Source organism: Molothrus aeneus, chromosome 19 (assembly GCF_037042795.1).
Source record: "Molothrus aeneus isolate 106 chromosome 19, BPBGC_Maene_1.0, whole genome shotgun sequence".
Classification (NCBI taxonomy): Eukaryota; Metazoa; Chordata; class Aves; order Passeriformes; family Icteridae; genus Molothrus; species Molothrus aeneus.
Window position 1 is genome coordinate 9,276,357 of NC_089664.1, and position 18,310 is coordinate 9,294,666.

Consider the following 18,310-nt stretch of genomic DNA (forward strand, 5'->3'; position numbering starts at 1 on the left):
TGGAATGTCACCTTGGTCCCCTCTCAGCAGCACCAGGCAGGGACCCCAGTGACCTCCTGAGTGTGGGGAGCATTCCCAAGGCAGGGAATGGGAGCAGTGGGGCTCTCCAGGCTCCGTGGGGCTGCAGGTCCTGTGGGATTTGGGGCACCCATGTCACAGGGCTTTGCTGGGAGAGCAGCACTTCCCTGCCCTGGGCTTGAACCTCATGCACCAAACATCCCTCAGGACGTGGAAGTGGAGCTGTGAGCAGGATCAGGAGGGAAGGGTCAGGCTGGAGCATCACCAGCCCTGTGCTCCCTGCAGTTATCCTGCTCTGGGGATGGCCTCACCTCTCATCCCTGGAATTTTAACTGTGTGTGACCATCAGAGCACAGCAATTGAACCAAACCCGAGGCCAAAGGCACGAGGAAAAACGCTCTGGGCAAAGGAGAAATAAGCAAAGGGAGGCCCCACCCTCTTTCCCAGAAAAAAGCACCAAACATGCTCAATAAATGCGAAGGTAATTTAAAATCTGAATCCAGGAGACAATGTGACTGGGATTTCATTACTTAAGCAAATGGATTTGCTTTTAGTGGATTCAGCCACAGACTGAAAGAAGCTTTCCCCAAGGGGTAAACATTTTTCCTGCATTTGAAAGGCTTTCTTGTATTGGGGGGGGGATCTGGGGGGGGACAGGAAGCAGGACTGTGGCTGCCCAAGGAGCACCTTTAATTTGGGCATTCCCAAAGCTGTGCTTTTGGGCAGGTGCTTTTGGGGAGCTCTCAGGGTGGGATGCTGGGCCAGGTGGGAGGATGCTGGGGGGATGCAGGGGTTGTTGAGGGGGATGCAGAGGATGCTGGAGGGATGCAGGAGGATGCTGGGGGCATGTGGGGGTAGTGCAGGGAGGATGCTGAGTCCATGCAGGGGTGATGCAGGAAGATGCTGGGGGGATGCAGGGGATGCTCAGGATGCAGGAGGATGCTGGGGACATGCAGGGGGTACAGGAGGGTGCTGGGGGGATGCAGGGGATGCTCACCAGCCCTGCTCCCTGCCTTCCCCTGGCCGCAGGAGTTAACCAGCAGCAGTGCCAGCTCTGCAGACTGTTTGGAATAGTTTAAATGCTTTGACACTCTGGATGTACTAGATGGCAGGGGAGGCAGTTTACAGCGTAATTCATATGCAAAACTGCACTATAAATTTAAAACCTGTCTCAGTTGCCGTGGCACCACTAAGCATTTCATCAGCATACAGTACAGTATTTCTGCCATCTTTGTTTGCATTGCAGTGACTCATCAAAAGTCTGTCTTGTACCAACACTGAGAGCATTCCTCTGGCACTGATATTTCTCTGTTTTTAAAGCTTCGGTTTGAAACTGGCATTTACTTCAGGTCCCTAATCAAAGGGCTCTATTCATTGCAGAGAGCAGCCTGAATGTTAATCTGCATCCGGCCTATTCATTTAGATGCTGTGCGCTGCCGGGGAGATTTGACTTGGTAAAAGCTCGAGCTCCAGCAGATACAAACCTAGCTCTTGATACTATATTTTATTTTCCCCCTCCCCCGGGCACTCGGGGCACCGGAGCCCCTCGGCAGCGGCCGCTGCTCAAGGTACGTTCGCTCCCGGCCAGGCGAAGGCACCGCGAACTTCCTCGCTTGGAAGATTTTTTTTTCCCCTTTTTTTTTTTTTTTTTTTTTTTTTTTAACCATGCAGATACAATTAAATTGGCTCCGAGTGTGTTCCCTTTTCTTCCTGTTACCCCGTGGCCTTGCAGATAGGACTTTTTTTTTTTTTTTCCCCTCGGCAATGGGAACAGAGCAGCTCTTTGTGGGTTATTATTTTCTTTCCAGAGATTTTTTTTTTTATCTTTCTCAGATAAACTTCTAATTTTTTTTCTCCTTTTTTTTTTTTAATAAAAAAAAAAATCGCTCTTCTGAGCTTTCAGTATTAGTTAAAGGTAGTTTTTCTTCAGTGGTATTGCAGGATTTTAAATCTCCTGGAGTGTTTGGGGAGGGAGCACGGGGGGGTCTGGGCTCGGTGCATCCGCAGTGATTTGCTCCGCTGGAGTTTCAGCGCCCAGGCTGCACCAGCGTTACCTGCTCGGGCTCTGCGCACCTCCCGGCGCCCTTCCAGCGCCAGCCTCTGCTTCTGGGAGCTGGGAGCAGGGATTCTGCCCATGGCCAAAAGGTACAGCTGGCCCCGGAGAGCGGCCGGGGCGGGCTGCGGAGCCGCCCCCAGCCCGGGCTGGCTCGGAGGGTCCGCGCTGCCGGTACCGGGGGCGCCGGGGGCTGGGCTGGGGCTCCCCCTGCCCCGCTCGGCGTCTGGGGGAGGAAAATAAGAAGACAACTTGGTAGGCGGCTCGCTGCGGCAGGCACGTTGGTTTGTTTTATTGGGGCTCAAATATCTGGCTTAATTTGGAGATAAGCTTCGTTTTGTTGGAGGATAAATCTGTTGAGAAGGGGTTTAACTGTTGAAACGCTCCCTCTTTCTGGTGCAAATGGGAAGATTGCTTTTCAAAGTGCTTTTTCCTGGGAGCTCTCGCTCCGGCAGAATCCTGTATTTATTTCGGGCAGAATGGCACATTGTTTTATAAATATCTTTTCTGTAGTTTCAACATAGCTGCTGGTTGTTGTGTTTCTTATATAATGCTACCGAGATCTGTCTGACTGCCTTTCGTTTGCTTTACTGTTCTCTCCCATTATCGTTCAGATTTTCCTGCATAAAGTAAAAACTCCCGGGGGAATAAATCAGTGGTGCTTATTTAAACAGACCACAACTTGAAGGAAATACTTGCTTTTTTTTGAAATATCCTTTGCCATCCACCAATGGCATTCCCAACGCTGCTCAAAACCACCGATAAGTAATTTTTGCAAGCGATCGCTTTTCCACCTTGGCTCTGGGAGCTCGCCTTGGAGCCTTTGATGTCGGGTAAGGTGGGTTCCTGTGCTCCCGCCTGCCTTTGGTGAACTGTCTAAAAACCTTGTTCCTCTCTCCCCTGCCTTCTCCGTTTTTCAGATGTGCCCTACTTTGGATATTCCTGCATTGAATGTCTGAGGAGCTCCGGCCGATCCTGAGCCATGTCGCAGATGTTGCACATAGAGATTCCCAACTTCGGGAACACCGTGCTGGGCTGCCTGAACGAGCAGCGCCTGCTGGGGCTCTACTGCGATGTCTCCATCGTGGTGAAGGGCCAAGCCTTCAAGGCTCACCGGGCGGTGCTGGCCGCCAGCAGCCTCTACTTCCGAGACTTGTTCAGTGGGAACAGCAAAAACGCCTTCGAGCTGCCGGGCACCGTCCCCCCCGCCTGCTTCCAGCAGATCCTCTCCTTCTGCTACACCGGCAAGCTGACCATGGCGGCGAGCGAGCAGCTGGTGGTGATGTACACGGCGGGCTTCCTGCAGATCCAGCACATCGTGGAGAAAGGCACGGACTTGATGTTCAAGGTCAGCTCCCCGCACTGTGACTCTCAGACCACCATGATCGAAGACCCCAGCTCGGAGCCGCAGAGCCCCTGCAACCAGCTGCAGTCGGCCTCGGCGCCCTACGTCATGTCCCCCTCCATGCCCATCCCGCTCCTCACGCGCGTCAAACACGAGAACCTGGAGCTGCAGGCCCTGCCCGGCCTGCCCGGCAAGCGGCCCCTGGAGCCTGGAGCTCGGGACGGGCCCGGCGGCGGCGGCGGCGGCACCAGCGCGGGGCCCCTGAAGCTGTCGCGCGTCTCCTACTACGGCGTGCCCAACCTGGCCACGCTGCTGCCCAACGTGCAGCAGGTGCAGTACTCCCAGGGAGAGCGCACCAGCCCCGGCGCCAGCAGCATCCCCACCACCGACAGCCCCACCTCCTACCACAACGAGGAGGATGAGGAGGATGATGAGGCCTACGACACCATGGTGGAGGAGCAGTACGGGCAGATGTACATCAAGTCCTCAGGAGGTTACTCTGGTAATGGATGGTTCTCTCTCTGCTTGGGTTTTCTGCCCCCTTGATGTGGTTGTGTGGGCCTTGTCCAGCCACTGTGGGCAGATTTGGGTTGGTCACCGGGTTTTTGTCTTTGGGGGTTTCATTTGTTGGTTTTTGCCCACGTGGTGGGCTTGGTGCTGATGTCCAGGTGTGACATGGGCAGGTCTCCCCTGCCATCGCTCCCTAGCTGGGAGATTCTTTAGATGAGAGGCTGTATCATCCACCAGGGTCAGCTCAGCCTTTGCTTTTTGGCTGAGGCTGCCAGCGAGGAGCCTGGTGGCTGCACGAGCCCTGTGGTGGTGGCATCCATCCCGCGGTGATGGCTGAGCTCACCTGCCGTGGGTCACCCTCTTGGCCCAGGGCCAGGTGGTCACTCTGGGAGCTGTCTTCTGTCCTGGCTTTTTGGAATAAGAGTTTCCAAAAAAAGTGATGAGCATGGGATATTTGGAGGAAGGGAGAATATAAATGAAATAATTTTTGTTGAAGTTAACTAGGAATGTCTGCAACAGGAAGGAAAGATGGACTTTTTTCCTCACTGCCTGAAGTGCCCCTCTCTCCTTGTCCCACACATCACTGTCGGAAAGGGAAAAGCATTTTTGGGGCTTGATGTTCTTTTATTTCTCCATTAGAAACACAGTGTCAAGAACTAAGTAAAACCCCTCTGCTGCCCTTCCAGAATTTGGGATTAAGGGATAAGTGTGAATCCCTTGACGGGTCTCAGACAGAGGAGGCAGCTTCACTTTGGTGGTGCTTGGCTGGGAGCTGCTGCTCAGCCTCAGAGTGGGCGCAGGGACACAAGAGCTCCTTTCCCTCCCACTTCCTTGGGCACACATCCCCTTTCCCTGGCACCTTGCAGGGCTCAGACCCTCCTGAGGAGCCAGGACAGAGGGGCTGCAGGTCCAGGAGCTCAGTTCCAAGGGGAGATGCCCCTGGGTGCTGTCCTGTGAGCATCCCCCGTGGAAGCAGCTCCCAGCACCCCGCACAGATGGGGCTGGCAGTGTCCCACATGGAAGCTCAGCCTCCCAGTGGCCTCCTCGTGGGAGCTGCAGGTGTTTGTGGCAGCAGCTTTGATCCTCAGGAGCTCCCCAGGGAGGGACATCTTCCCACTGGCTCTGGCTGCACGCAGCATCCCCTCGCTTGCAGCTGCTTCCCCTGCTCTGGCTCCTGGAATTGCTGCACTGATGTTGCAAATATTTTAACTCTGGTTCATTGATGAGCTTTCCTCAAAGCCATTTGATTTTAGTCTTCACCAAGGAACAAGATTTGGCAAATAGGACATTTTTTGTTCCATAAAACAGGTAGGCTTCCTTAGTACTGAGAGTGGGCTCACCCCCACACACTGTCCCATCCCATCCCATCCCATCCCATCCCAGGAGCTCAGCATCCTCTTGCCACGTTCCCTGACAGACAGCAAGCAGATAAACAGGATTTTCCAAGGTGTTGTTTTACTAAGTCATATGAAAAAGGGGGAAATGGCAAATTCACTATTTTAATATTAGAAATATTTGTTAAGAGAAGTGGACAAGGAGATGTAGGAAGTGAACCTCAAAAGCCTGAGTACTCTCCCTGTCCTGCTTCAGGTTCCAGTGGTTGGGATGGGGCAGGAGAGGAGTGGGATCAGGGGTGGGACAAGGTCAGGGTCTCCTCCATGGCTGCTGTTGGAGTCAGACTGAACAGGAATTTTGCTGTTGCTCACTTGCTTTGGGTTTATTTTGCTTTTCCCTGCTGTAGAACCTGTGGTGAGCAATGTGGGTTTGCCCTCAGTTATTCCTCAGAGCAGTGGGATCATGCCCTTGGAGTGTGTTTTCCATCCCTGTCACGGGGCCAGTTCCTGCAGGAACAGAACAAAACCAGCTCAGAAGGCAAGGACAGGACCAGCCTGGGGATGGTGGAGGCAGCAGCTCTGAGGCTGTCCCTAATCCATGCTGGGCAGGAATCATCCCAGCTGGAAAAGTGAAAATCTGAGCAGCTTTCTCAGGTGTCACTGGAGATGCTGCAGCCCTTGTGCCAGGGCTGGGCATCCCACAGCCAAGTTTTCCTGCTTGTTTTCTGCAGGTGGTGATGCCGAGGCCATGCAGGGAAGAGGCAGGTTGTAAGGCTCTAAATATCCCACATTTCTGCTGAAATTCCTCTTCCCCACCCGCACCTTTCAGGGGAGTTTCCTGTTTGAAATAAGGCAGCTATAGGTATCAGGCTTCCTGGAAAAGAGGGCATGCAAAAGACAGGTTACAAAAAGTAAAACCTAAGCTGTTCCATTATGGTTTGGACTTGTAGAGCTAGCTGTGTTTTAATTACTCAGGATAAACTGTACCCTCTCAAAAGGTGCAGAATAATGAAACTGTGAGATGGAAGAGAGAAGGCAGCTAATCCTGCTCCTGGCATGGAGATCCCACAGCCTCACAAAGCCCTGGGGGAGGGGGAGCCCTTTAAACCAGGCATTGCCAAGGTTTCCAAGAGCCCTGTTTGTGAAAACAAAAACAAAGCCAAAGAGGAGCAGAGCAGACGAAGCTCTGAATTTCAGAGAGGGTTGCTGGATTTTTTTTCCTTCTTTTTCTGGGCTTTTTTGTTCCCCATCTGAAGTGTTGGTGCTGGTGAGGGTGTGGTGGGACACTGGTGGCTGATGCTCCTCACCTGCCTTCAGCATCACCCACCACCCTTGGGAGGGGTCACCAATCCTCTTCTTGCCCCAAGGCTGGGAGTTTTTAATTTATTTTCTTCACCCCTTTTTGTAGTCAGAGCCATTCTGAATTTCCAAAGCTGGATCAGATCCACATCTCCAAATCACAGGATCGTGAAGGCTGGAAAAGGCCTCCAAGATCAAACTTTGACCAAACACCACCAGGAGCACTGAGCATTACATCCAGTTGTTCCTTGGGCACCTCCAGGGATGGGGACTCCAAAACCTCCCTGGGCGGCTCCTTCCAATGCCTGAACACCTTTTCCATGAAGAAATTCCTCCTGAAGTCCAATCTGAACCTTTTCTGGCACGGTTTGAGGCTGTTTCCTCTCGGAGGAACCCTGGGAGAAGAGGCTGGTGCCACCTGCAGCGGTGGCACTGGTGTGAGGGACCGGGACGAGTGTTGGACCTGCAGAAGGAACAGCAGCATGAGGCCAGGATTAAACACAGGAGGGTCAGGCTTAGGTGTTGGCAGGCAGGGTGGCAGCTGCCAGAGGGGGGTAGGAAAAGCTGCCTCAGTTTCCCCCCAGGCTCTGGCCAGGTTTAGTGGCCACGTTTGCCGTGCCAGGCTGGGAGCACTGCGGTAAAATGGCTCCTGACTCCAGAACTAGGTCTGGGTGTGGAGAACATGTGGGCCTCGAGGACACGAGCGAGACTTAATGAGGTTTCCAGCATCTGATCTGAGGAACGCACAACTCCAGAAAACATTAAACAAAAGCAAAGTATTTTTATCCCTGTTAATTACAGCGTCGTGGGCCTGAGCTGAAGTGGGTTTCAGCAGGACTTGCAGATGCTCGGCGCTTTTCTGCGCTGAGCCACGTTCTTGTCAGTCAGCTCTCTGCTGAGCAGATGCAGTTAATTTAATTTTGACAGGCACCAGAGAAGTTGTGCAAGGGTCCGTCCTCCTCCCCTGCTCCTGCTGCACCGGTTTGCAGGGAAAAGGGAAAAATCTTGATGCAGCAAATGGCTGGAATGTAAAGGCTGGACTTGAAAGTTATGAAATCCTGAACTGACAAGAGCACACTTCATTAAAAATTCATCTAAAATAGCCATTATAGAATAGTTGTGGTAATTAGCTGAGAGAATAGTTTTCTCTCCTGGCCTCTGATTCCTGACAGTAAGGAAAGAGGGCAAGGAACAGCCCAGAATCCCAAATGGTGCAGCCCGTGCAGCATCCCGAGCGGAGCCGGGCACGGCGCGCTGCAGCCCCGTAAATCACAAACCACGGCAGCCACAACAGGAATTGCAGTGGGATGGAGCAGCTGGCTGCCACTGCAGGGACAGCCCCTGCTCCTGCCAGCTCCCCCTGCTCCCCATGGGACCAGCCTGTGCACAGGGAGGATGCTCAGCAGCAAACGGTTCATGGATTTTAGAGGACTGCGCCAGTTATCCACCAGAGCCCTTTGGCTTTTGCAGAGGGATTCAGACACCTGCAGACTGCTGAAAGCCTGGCTGTGTGTGTTCATGGGACAAGGTGGGCACTGATCACAGGTTGGACTTGGTGGTCTTGGAGGTGTTTTCCAGGCTGAGTGGCTGTGTGGTGGCAGTGCCCCATCCTGACCCTGGCACGGTCGGAGCTGAGCCCCAGGCTGGGGGCAGTCAGCCTCTGGCCTTTTTTGGCATTAAACTTCCAGCCCCATTTTCCTCCCTCTGAACCACAGATGTTTAATTTTAGGCTGGCAGATGTTTCACTCCTGGCTGAGATCTGAGGCGAAGGCAAGATAGGGGTATTTATAAACCAGTAATATTTTTCCTATACTAATTCCAGATTACCTCCCTGTATAAATAGGTCACAAATCAAAGGCTACATTTCAGTACGTTGGTATAAATGTACTATTTGGGAAATGTAAACTCTCCCCGTTGGGACTCTGTGATGGATCTATCCCAGGGTGCTTGCGTGTGTCCTCTGCTCCAGGTTTACATCTGCAGCAGATGCTGGGGATGCTGAGGCTGTGGAGGGAAGATATTTTTGAGGTGGTCCCACTGCCAGTGGAAAATAAGCTGATGGGAGAGAGATGGTAAAATATTGCTGTTTGAAAAGTGACTTCTGGCTGTGTACAGAAAGGATCATCCACATGTTTGCATCCGTGGTGAAGCAGGTGGAGATGGGATCTCCAGCCTTTTATTCAGGGCTTGAGATGTGTGGTTGCATGTTGGGACTCTGTAAGGATCCGTTTTTGGGTGAGGCTCCATCACTCTGATCTTTCTGTATCTCCACCTCCCATTCCTAAACCAGCAGCAGTTGTTTCTTACCCACAGGAGCACCTTGATGTTTACGTGCAGTTTGGAGAACCCAAACTGGTGGGAATTGGAGCTTTATGACCCATTTTGAAGCCCTGCTGTCAGGAAGTAAAGAGATGAGTGAGTGCTGGGGCCGGGTGTGTGTCCAGCAATTCCCAATCACTCACCTGAGCAGCCCATCCCCAGCAAAGCTCAGGTGGGACATGCAGAAATCCCAATGTCACCCAAGCATCATGGGCTCAGCACCAAGGGGCTGTGAGGGACCTCTGGAGTTTGTTTTAGGGATAAGGAGGACACGAGCCCCAACATCATGCAGGGCCTGGAGCCACGGAGCATGGACCAGTGAGTTAGTTTGAGGCTGTTTCTTCAGCCAGAAAAATGCAGGAAAATGGGTTTTTCCCATTCTGCACCACCTGTTGCAGCTGCAGCCTCCAGCTAAGTTTGGGATAAAAGCATATATCCAAATAAATCAAATATTCCAGTGTTTGGCTGGCAGCTCTGGTGGCTTCCTCTGTAATGATTTCCTGCCCCTCTCTGCTGGCTGGGAGCTCCTTTCTTGTTCAGGAACAAAACTGTATTTAACAATACTTCCCATTGTTTGCCCTTTCATTCAAAGGGAAGGAGCCGCTGCCCTCTGAAGATACAAATTAATTAGAAGCAAATGCTCTCCTGTTCTCTGGAGCAGAAAGGCCAAACAGAGTGGCTTTCTGTGGAAACATGGCACCAAAGTGGCTCTTGTGTCCTGCTCCTTTACATAACTGATTGCTATCTGCTCAATGGAGGTGCCACTGAAAGCCCCAAACCTCTTTTTGTTTGGTATCGTTGATTTTCTGCTAATGCTTGAATGGAAACAAAGCCCCCCAAAATGATTCATGGCCATGCTTAATATGAGATTTATAGACAGTGAGCTAGCAGGACAGATGTAACCAAAATCCAGCAGTGGGTTGAAGTGCACTTGGTCTTTTTAGCTGAATTTTAGTTTGGTTTATGAAGTATGGTGCTGATGGATATTGTGGGTCCTTTCGATCTGAGCCATTGGTTAGAGTAAAAATGAAATATTAAAAATTCAATTTTTAATAATTTTTAGTAATTTTTAATAACCTTGGCAGAGCCCTGTGCTGGGGTGGGATTGTGTAGGTCACATATACAGCTCCTAGGGGTTGTATATTTAATTTTACCTCTGAGTAAAATTTTGCCTCTGGGAGATGACTGAGGTGTCCCGTCTTCCCCTGGAGCTGCCCTGGTGGCCCTGCCTTGCCTGGGAAGGACAGCAGAGCAGGACTGGTTCCTCCCACTGTCCCTTTGCTTTTTTTGGTGTCTTTGAGCTGGAAAATACCAGTATTTTATGGGATATGGTTTGCTTATCACTCTTTAAAGGCCTCAAAACAGAGCTGGTCTTTGAGATTCTCCCTCAGTGGGAGCTGACCCCCATCTGCAGCTGGATCTGGGCTCTGGATGCTTGGGAATGCAGGGAATATTGCAGCTGGGAACGTCAATGGCACAGATTTCCCACTGATGATGGGGCTGCGATGGCACAAAGGGTTTAAAAACACCCTGAGAGTCGTTCTGCTGCTCTTGAGTCTGTCTCCCTGAGCAGGGACCGTCCTCCTGCCATTCCAGAGCCCCTCCTGGCATTCCTCAGGGGCAGAGGGAGCCATCCAGCCCATGTCCTGAGGGTGGGGATGCCCCCAGAGCCTCCCTGGGATGCCCCAGCCCAGCAGGGCACCGTGGCCGTGTCCTACTTAGAGCAGAACACTGCTCCCTTTGTCCCCGAGCCATCACCCTGGGTTACTGAGCAGCAACTCTGCAAAACTTGTTATTTTATCTGCAGGGAGGAAAAGCGAACCCAGAACTCGGGGATAATTGCAGGAAAAGACACCTCTGGAGCAGGTTTTGAGTGCAGAAATGCTCCTTGCTGGGGTTTCTGCTTCTCTCGGTGTTGACAGGTTTTGAGCACAGAGCTGGGTTTGGGTTTGTGCCTGGCACTTGCCACGTTATCAAACAGTTTTTGGGGAAAAAAGGTGGATCATGGCAGAGCTGGGCTGCAGTTCAGCCCTGGAGCTGACTCCCACTGTGTCCTGAGGTTGATGCGCATGGTCAGCCCTCATTGCTGTCAAAAATTGTCATTTTAAGCAATCTGGTGGTCTTGGACTGTAAATGTGCTTTACAAACCAATCCTCTGTGTGCCCACAATGCCCAGGTTTGGAGGTGCTGGCAGGACAGCCCAGTATTTCCAGCTTTTCCATGTTACTGCTTGCTCCTGGGCAGTGGTGGGCTCTGGAGATGGTGCATCAGAGCAGGTTGGGAAAATCTGGTATTTTGGTCTTTATTTTGGTATTTTTTTTTAAGCTACACCTTAATAACATTTTTTGCCTTGTTGATGGGGGCTTCTTTCTGTTACTGAGAGGGAAAGCTGGCCTGCAGAAGGCAGAGGAAGGGAAGGTGGGCTGCAGGTGGCTGGTGGGTGCACAGAGAGGCTCTGCTGACCTCTCTCAGAGCAGAGGTGTCTGCAGGGTCTGGATTTTAACTTCAGCAGGGAAAACCATCAAGGGAAGTAATGATGGAACTGCTGCAGGTGTTCACCAAACTGGGGCAATTCACTGCTTGTTCAGAACCCCTGGTGAAATTCCTGCCACCCTCGTGGGGTGTGTGGGGCAGCAGCTCCGTGTGCAGAGTGATGTCAGCCATGCAGAGCTGTCCATTTTCACAAATTGTTGACTCAGGAGACGTTAAAGCATAATTAGATTCTGAGGATCCCTTTTGCAGAACCTGAGGCTGCTGTGGAGGGGGAGACCAGGGGATTTTCCCAAGCTTTCAGGTGGCACCTGCCCCATGTCTGGACGTCTGGAGGGGGGGAATATTCCCAACTGCTGCGTGAAGAAGTCAGCCCTGACCTCCTCGTCAGCGTCATGACAAGTTCTTTTAACAGCTTTCCCTTTTCACTTTGAAGTTGCTCAGGAGAAGGCAGAGCAGATCCCTCTGGAGAACCGCTCCTGTGTGCTGATCCGGCGGGACCTGGTGGCGCTCCCTGCCAGCCTCATCAGCCAGATCGGCTACCGCTGCCACCCAAAGCTCTACTCCGAGGGGGATCCTGGCGAGAAACTCGAGCTGGTTGCAGGTAGATTCTCCTTGGAATGCCTCTGGATCGCTGCTGTTTCCCTTCTGGAGTTGTGCTCTCCATATCTTGTGTGCCCTTGCTGTGTCTTTCTGGATTATTCGTCACCAATGGTCTTTTGGAAAGTTCCGAGTTTCCTTTAATTTGCTGACAGAAAAATGTGTCATTAACAGGATTTATTCAATTGAATTAATTTAGCATTTTAATTGAATTCTGCAGCTTGTGTTCTTCCTGCTCGGTGTGGCTGCAGTGAATGTGTTTTCATTTAGAATCACAGATCTAAAAACCCAACAGCCCCCCCCTTCAAAAATTGCCACATTGCAAGATTTACAAAGCAAGGGAGATAAAAATCTGTGTCAATGAACAAGCTTTGAAAAACCTGTAAAATTTCTTCATAAATTTACTAAGTGGTCAAACGCTGCAGCAGGAGGAGAAGGAATTGGGTTTGGTCCTTTCTTCTGTCTTTATTTTCATTTTGGGGGGAATTTACAATACTGACAGAATTTACTCCTTCTCTAGAAAAGATTTCTGGCCAGTGTGAGGTGGAAGATGTTAGAGAATGTAGAGCTGGAGGAGTGAAACCAGGTGGTTGTGCCAGCCCAGGCACACCCAGCACTGCGCAGAAAGTGTTTAACTGGAGTGACCGGGTCGAATTCCAGTGGAAATAATCATAATAATCATATTCTGCTTTTAGAAGCTCCCCCCAGCTTTACTTTGCAGTGGCTTGGCTGTGGGTTTTTCCCTTGGATGTGGCTGTGTGGGGATGACTGGGCAGGGCATCCCAGACGTGCCCCCAGGTGGGGAGGTTTAATTAATCCCTGCAAAGCCCTTGGTCCAAAAGGGACATGTGGCAGCACAGTCCATCCAAATCAATTCTTCTTCCCTTCCAGTCATTTGTCTCTTGGTGAGTAGCATGATTTCATTTTCATTCTGGAGAAGGAGTCAGGATTTCAGGGGATGCCCACAAAGATTTGCAGCTGATGGAGGACAGGACTTTGATGGAAGGCAAAGCACAGCGTACAACCACAAGTATTTATTTTGGATCTGGAATATTCATTTTGTACCCATTTCCATTTAATGTGAGACTTCTTAAAACCATCAAGTAGTGCAGGTTATTTTCACAGTGAGAGCTGCAAATTGGTTTGAGGCAACTCTGCTTGATTTACATTTTTCAATCTGGAAAAAAGCAGATTAATATCACTAACCGATAGTGGCTGCCTGGTTATTTTTCATTTATTAAAGTGAAGTTCCCCTCAGTGGTGGCTGGTGTTTGCTCTGATGCCTTATCTCTTAAAATACAAAATAAACTCCCCTAATTCCTGTCTCAGACCTGGAGGGAGGGCTTGATCCTGCTGTGAAAGTTTTCCTCAACTCTCCAAGTGGGAGTGTTTTCCTTTTGTTTCTGGTTTTTCATGCTACAGTTGATTCAGCAAACTCGAGCAGCCCTCTCTGAAAAAGGGTCTTTAACAAGGCTTGCAGTCACCACAGCACATCTGAGGGAGGGGCTGAGGCTGTTATTAAAAAAAACCAACAGAACAAAACAAAAACCCCTCATTAGATGGAAGAGAACACGAGGAGGATTCCTGGTGAGAGGTGGCATGGCTCAGAGATGCAGAGGGGTGCTGGATCCTGGGGCAGGATCGGGGTCCTGGGGTGCCTCTGGTGCAGCCCAGGGGCTGCCCTGAGCTCCAGCTCCATCCACAAGGTCAGGGACAATCCTCTTCCCTGGAAATCCAGGAGGAAATGGTACTGCTCTAGCAGATGGTTTTATATCTTGAGAACAGAGTGTGTTCTGGATCCAGCTATGACCCATTATTTAATCTTAATTAAAAGCAAATACCAAAACCCTCTCATGTAAGAGAATGCTTGAAAAATGGGATAACCTCTCCCTGGAAGCAGAGCTGAGGCAGGAGCAGGTTGGTGTGTGAGCAGAGTAAAAAGGTTTGATATAAAACCTGCTGTAAAGTACTGCCAGACCTCTGGACATGTCCAGCTGCTTTGCACAGGGTTCCTTTTTCTTCCAGAAAACATCCTTAAAGGCAGCAGCTTCAAAGGCAGCAGTTGCTGTGCATTAGAAGGAAAATTCCCTGCTCACCAGAGGTATCAAGAGGTGATGGGCTGGGGTTTTGGAAGCAGTTAGATCTGTAACCAAGTACCTCTTTCTGTGCTAGATGGGTTTTTTTTCTTTCATTTCCAGCTCTGTGTTCTACAGTCTTGCACTGGGGAAAAAAAAAAAAAAAAAAAAGAAAAGGCCAAATGGATTGGGGTTTTCTTGCTTCAGAAAAAATAAATAATCTGATCTGTACATATCAAATCACAGTGTAAGCCTTGCACAGTGTGCATTGGTGAGAAAATAAGAACCCTTTCATTTGATTCCCATAGACTTTCTGTCTGTACAGATAAAATTAGGAGTTGTTATTGCCTGGGACTCACCAAGACCCCAAGGATCTGTCAGGATTCTCCAGAAACCCCTCTGTCCTTGTTGCAGCAGGTGAAGAGGAGGCTCCCACCAGCGAGGAGGAGCTGTGGGTGCCTCAGGGGTGGCTCTGTGGCTGTGTCAGGGGCTCATTCTGGATTTCCCTCTCCCCCTTGCAGGCTCAGGTGTTTACATCACCCGGGGCCAGCTGATGAATTGCCATTTATGTGCTGGTGTCAAACACAAGGTCCTGCTCAGACGTCTCCTGGCCACCTTCTTCGATCGGTAGGTCCTGTCCTGTCCTGTCCTGTCCTGTCCTGTCCTGCTGCTCCTCGTGCTCTGCCAAGGGATCCCTTCCCTGTTCCCTTCACCTCCCAGGGGTTTAACCCTGGGTCGGGGGTGCCTCCTCCTCTGCACTCAGCTCTGTGCATTTTCTTAGTGATGCTCGAGAACTTGATTCCATTTCCATGCACATTTTCCCATTCCTCAGCTTAAAATCCTGGTGATGCCTCCAGCAGGACCTGGAGGGAGCAGGGCAGGGAGTGGCTGCCCCCTGGTCCCCTCTCCCAGGATGTCCCTTATAAATATAAATAATAAATCAGAAAGCTGGTTTATTATTTTATTATATATATTATATTATATCCTTTGCCTCCCCACAGGAACACTCTTGCCAACAGCTGTGGAACTGGAATCAGGTCCTCCACGAGCGATCCCAGCAGGAAGCCCTTGGACAGCAGGGTCCTCAATGCAGTCAAATGTAAGGAGAGGGGTGTTCTGCTGCTGGGGTGGGACAGCATGGCCCAGCCCTGCGCAGGGGAGGGCACGCTGTTGTGTGGTAATGGTGGAATTAGGTTGTAGGAAAATCAATTTATTTTTTAGTTTACGTCCTTTTGGTTGCCCAGAGAAGCTGTGGGTGGAATCTGCTCTCCACCAGCCGCTTCTCCCTCAGTCATCTGTAGTGTTTTGGGACAGGAGGTGCTGGAGAAAACCCTGAAGGGTTGAGAAAAATCTATTTGCCATGGACTTCATATGCAGTGGGAATCACTGTGTTCTCTCACCCTGGCTGAATTCTGGGGAGTAAATCTATGTGTAAATATTACTGTGCTGGAGAACAAAACTCTTAAGCAGTTTTTTTCATTTTGTTTTTAAGATTTGGAAGAGAAATCTCTCCCCTCCCTAACTGTAAAGTGCAGGGGCCTTCCAGCTGCCCTGTGGCATCTGGGGGAAAGGGAGAAGAGGGCAGATGTTCAGTAATGTGGTTGAAGATGGTGGAGCCAGCTCCCTGTTGGCAATTTTATCCTGCAGAGTCCCAACTCTAGACTTTGCAGCCATGAGGGGGGCTGCAAGGGCATTGGTGCTGTGTGCCAGGATATGGGGTGGGTTCCTCCTGCCTGGATTTGTCCCTGTGCAGGAGCTTTAGCTGACAGTTGTTCACCATGGCAGTTCCTTGGATGCTGCTCCATAACATCAGGTGCTTGGCTGCTGCAGAGGAGCAGGGCACGAGGGATTGCAGGGCTCCTGCAGCTCCCAGGGCTTGTGCCAGCACAGGGATGGGTGCTGGAGCAGCCAGGGCCACGCAGGGGTGGTGTGAGGAGAGGGACAGGCAGAGGGCAGTCCCTGGGGCAGCCCCTCAGCTCTGACACTTCCTGCAGCACTGGGGGTTTAGGAGCCATTAACGGGGAGTGTGTGGGGTCTTTTGTGTGTCCACCTCTGGTTTGGCCATCCCCTGTGGCTGTGGGGGTCTCCATGCAGTGAGGGGCCTGTGGTGGTGTTTGCAGGGGTCCCAGGATGAGGGAAGAGACGAGGATCTGACTCCATGTTTCAGAAAGCTGATTGATTATTTTATGATAAATATTATATTAAAATGATATATTGGAACTATACTAAAGAATAGAAGAAAGGATTTCACAGAAGGCTAGCAAGGAAAGGAAAGGAATGGAATGATAATAAAATCTTGTGACTGACCAGAGAGTCTGAGCCAGCTGACTGTGATTGGCCATTAATTAGAAACAACCACATGAGACCAATCCCAGATGAACCTGTTGCATTCCACAGCAGCAGATAACCATTGGTTACATTTCGTTTCTGAGGCCTCTCAGCTTCTCAGGAGAAAAGATCCTAAGGAAAGGATTTTTCATAAAACATGTCTGCGACAGGGGCCCTTCTGGGGTCTTCATACCTTCTTGATTGTGTCCCTTCTTGTTCATACCTTCCTGGTTGTCCCTTCCTGGTTGTCCCTTCTTGGTTGTTTCTTCTTGTTCATGCCTTCCTGGTTGTCCCTTCTTGTTCATGCCTTCCTGGTTGTCCCTTCTTGTTCATACCTTCTTGGTTGTCCTTTCTTGTTCATACCTTCCTGGTCCTTCTTGGTCATACCTTCCTGCTTGTCCTTTCTTGTTCATACCTTCCTGGTCCTTCTTGGTCATACCTTCCTGCTTGTCCTTTCTTGTTCATACCTTCCTGGTCCTTCTTGGTCATACCTTCCTGGTTGTCCCTTCCTGGTTGTCCCTTCTTGGTTGTCCCTTCTTGTTCATGCCTTCCTGGTTGTCTCCAGCTGAGGAGCTCTGTCTGTGTGGAGAGCTCAGGCCTGTGGGTGAAGCTCTGCTCCCTCCTGGGAGTCCGGGCTCACCTTTGTGTCCCTCCCCGTGAAGGCTGAGCCCCGTGTCTCCCTGTTTTTGCAGTGTACTGTCAGAACTTTGCCCCGAGCTTTAAGGAGAGCGAGATGAACGTGATCGCGGCCGACATGTGCACCAACGCGCGGCGCGTGCGCAAGCGCTGGCTGCCCAAGATCAAGTCCATGCTGCCCGAGGGGATGGAGATGTACCGCAGCGTCATGGGCTCCTCCACAAACACTGTCCCCCTGGAGCCCGACTTCCAGCCTGGCACGGCCCAGCCCTTCGAGCAGCGCATCTATGCAGAGAGGAGGAGCGAGGCGGGGACTATCGTAGCCCTGAGAACTAGCACGGTGAACGTGGAGCTCAGCAACGGGTCCAGCCAGTCCTTCGAGCAGGGCGAGGACGCCGAGGGCAGCGGCTCTGTGATCCAGGAGGCAGCTGCCACGGAGGCTGTGGCGTCAGAAACCCAAAGCACCCCCCAACCCTTCGAGCAAGGCTCGGGCTCCTCCAGCCGGCCCGAGACCCCCGTGAGGAGACAGGATGGTACTTATGGAGGGACTTTATAAAGAGAGCAAACATTTCATGACCTATAAGGGATCTGTAATACTAAAGCTGCTTGCATGCATTACTAATACGAAACAAAAAAAAAAATGTGATCAAGCCACTTACCTACTGAACTGCTACTGTTGCCTGAAAAAAATGTGATTTTTATTCTGCTTGTATTTAAAATTTATGAAGGAAATAATCGCATTCGTTATACTGTAAACGACTAGGTCTGTGGCGACCTACTTAAAAAAATATTGGGCTCCTTTTTTGATATTCCTGAGGTTAGTCTATAAGATTGTAGCTTTTTCTTTTTTTTTTTCCTTTCCTTTCCTTTTTTTTTTTTTTGTTTTTTTTTGGTTTTTCCTTTTTTTGTTTGTTTGTTTTAAGAAGGGGAGGAGAAAAGCTAGCCACCCCCCACCCACCACCACCCCGTCATCACCCCATCCATCACTCAGCTCAGAAGTAAAGCCATCGTTAACCTTGTCCTCTAAGGAGAGTTTTGTCACTGAACAGGAAAGCGAGGCGTGTTCGGGTGCAGGTGCTGTGACTGGCCGCGTTTGTCTCGGGAAGGGCTCGAGCCAAGTGGGATGGGCTGGGGGAAATCGTGGCAGTGAAATCGTGGCCAGACCCCTCTGGAGGCAGGGGGAGCCCTGGCCGTGGGTGCTGCTGTCGCAGGGAGGTTCCTGCAGCCCCCTGGAGCAGGGATGGTGCTGTGGGAGTTCAGGCTGGCACGTGTCGGGAGGACTGTGTGGGATGCAGGTGGAGAG

The 18,310-nt window shown here is 50.9% G+C and overlaps 1 protein-coding gene across 4 annotated transcripts in view; it reads left to right on the plus strand.

Moving 5' to 3' along the window:
• Nucleotides 1-17,763, plus strand: part of NACC2 (NACC family member 2) — a 49,294-nt gene extending 31,531 nt beyond the window's left edge. The window contains exons 1-6 of one of the 4 annotated variants that reach the window (XM_066562944.1): nt 1,286-1,586; nt 2,992-3,918; nt 11,805-11,972; nt 14,565-14,670; nt 15,045-15,142; nt 17,064-17,763. In XM_066562944.1, the coding sequence (XP_066419041.1) occupies nt 3,054-3,918; nt 11,805-11,972; nt 14,565-14,670; nt 15,045-15,142; nt 17,064-17,563 (1,737 nt within the window). In that variant the 5' untranslated portion in view covers nt 1,286-1,586; nt 2,992-3,053 and the 3' untranslated portion in view covers nt 17,564-17,763. Of the gene's footprint in view, nt 1-1,285; nt 1,587-2,020; nt 2,164-2,610; nt 2,905-2,991; nt 3,919-11,804; nt 11,973-14,564; nt 14,671-15,044; nt 15,143-17,063 lie in introns of those variants that run through there. The other 3 variants (XM_066562941.1, XM_066562943.1, XM_066562942.1) reach the window with 3 other exon arrangements.
• Nucleotides 17,764-18,310: the final 547 nt, after the last annotated feature.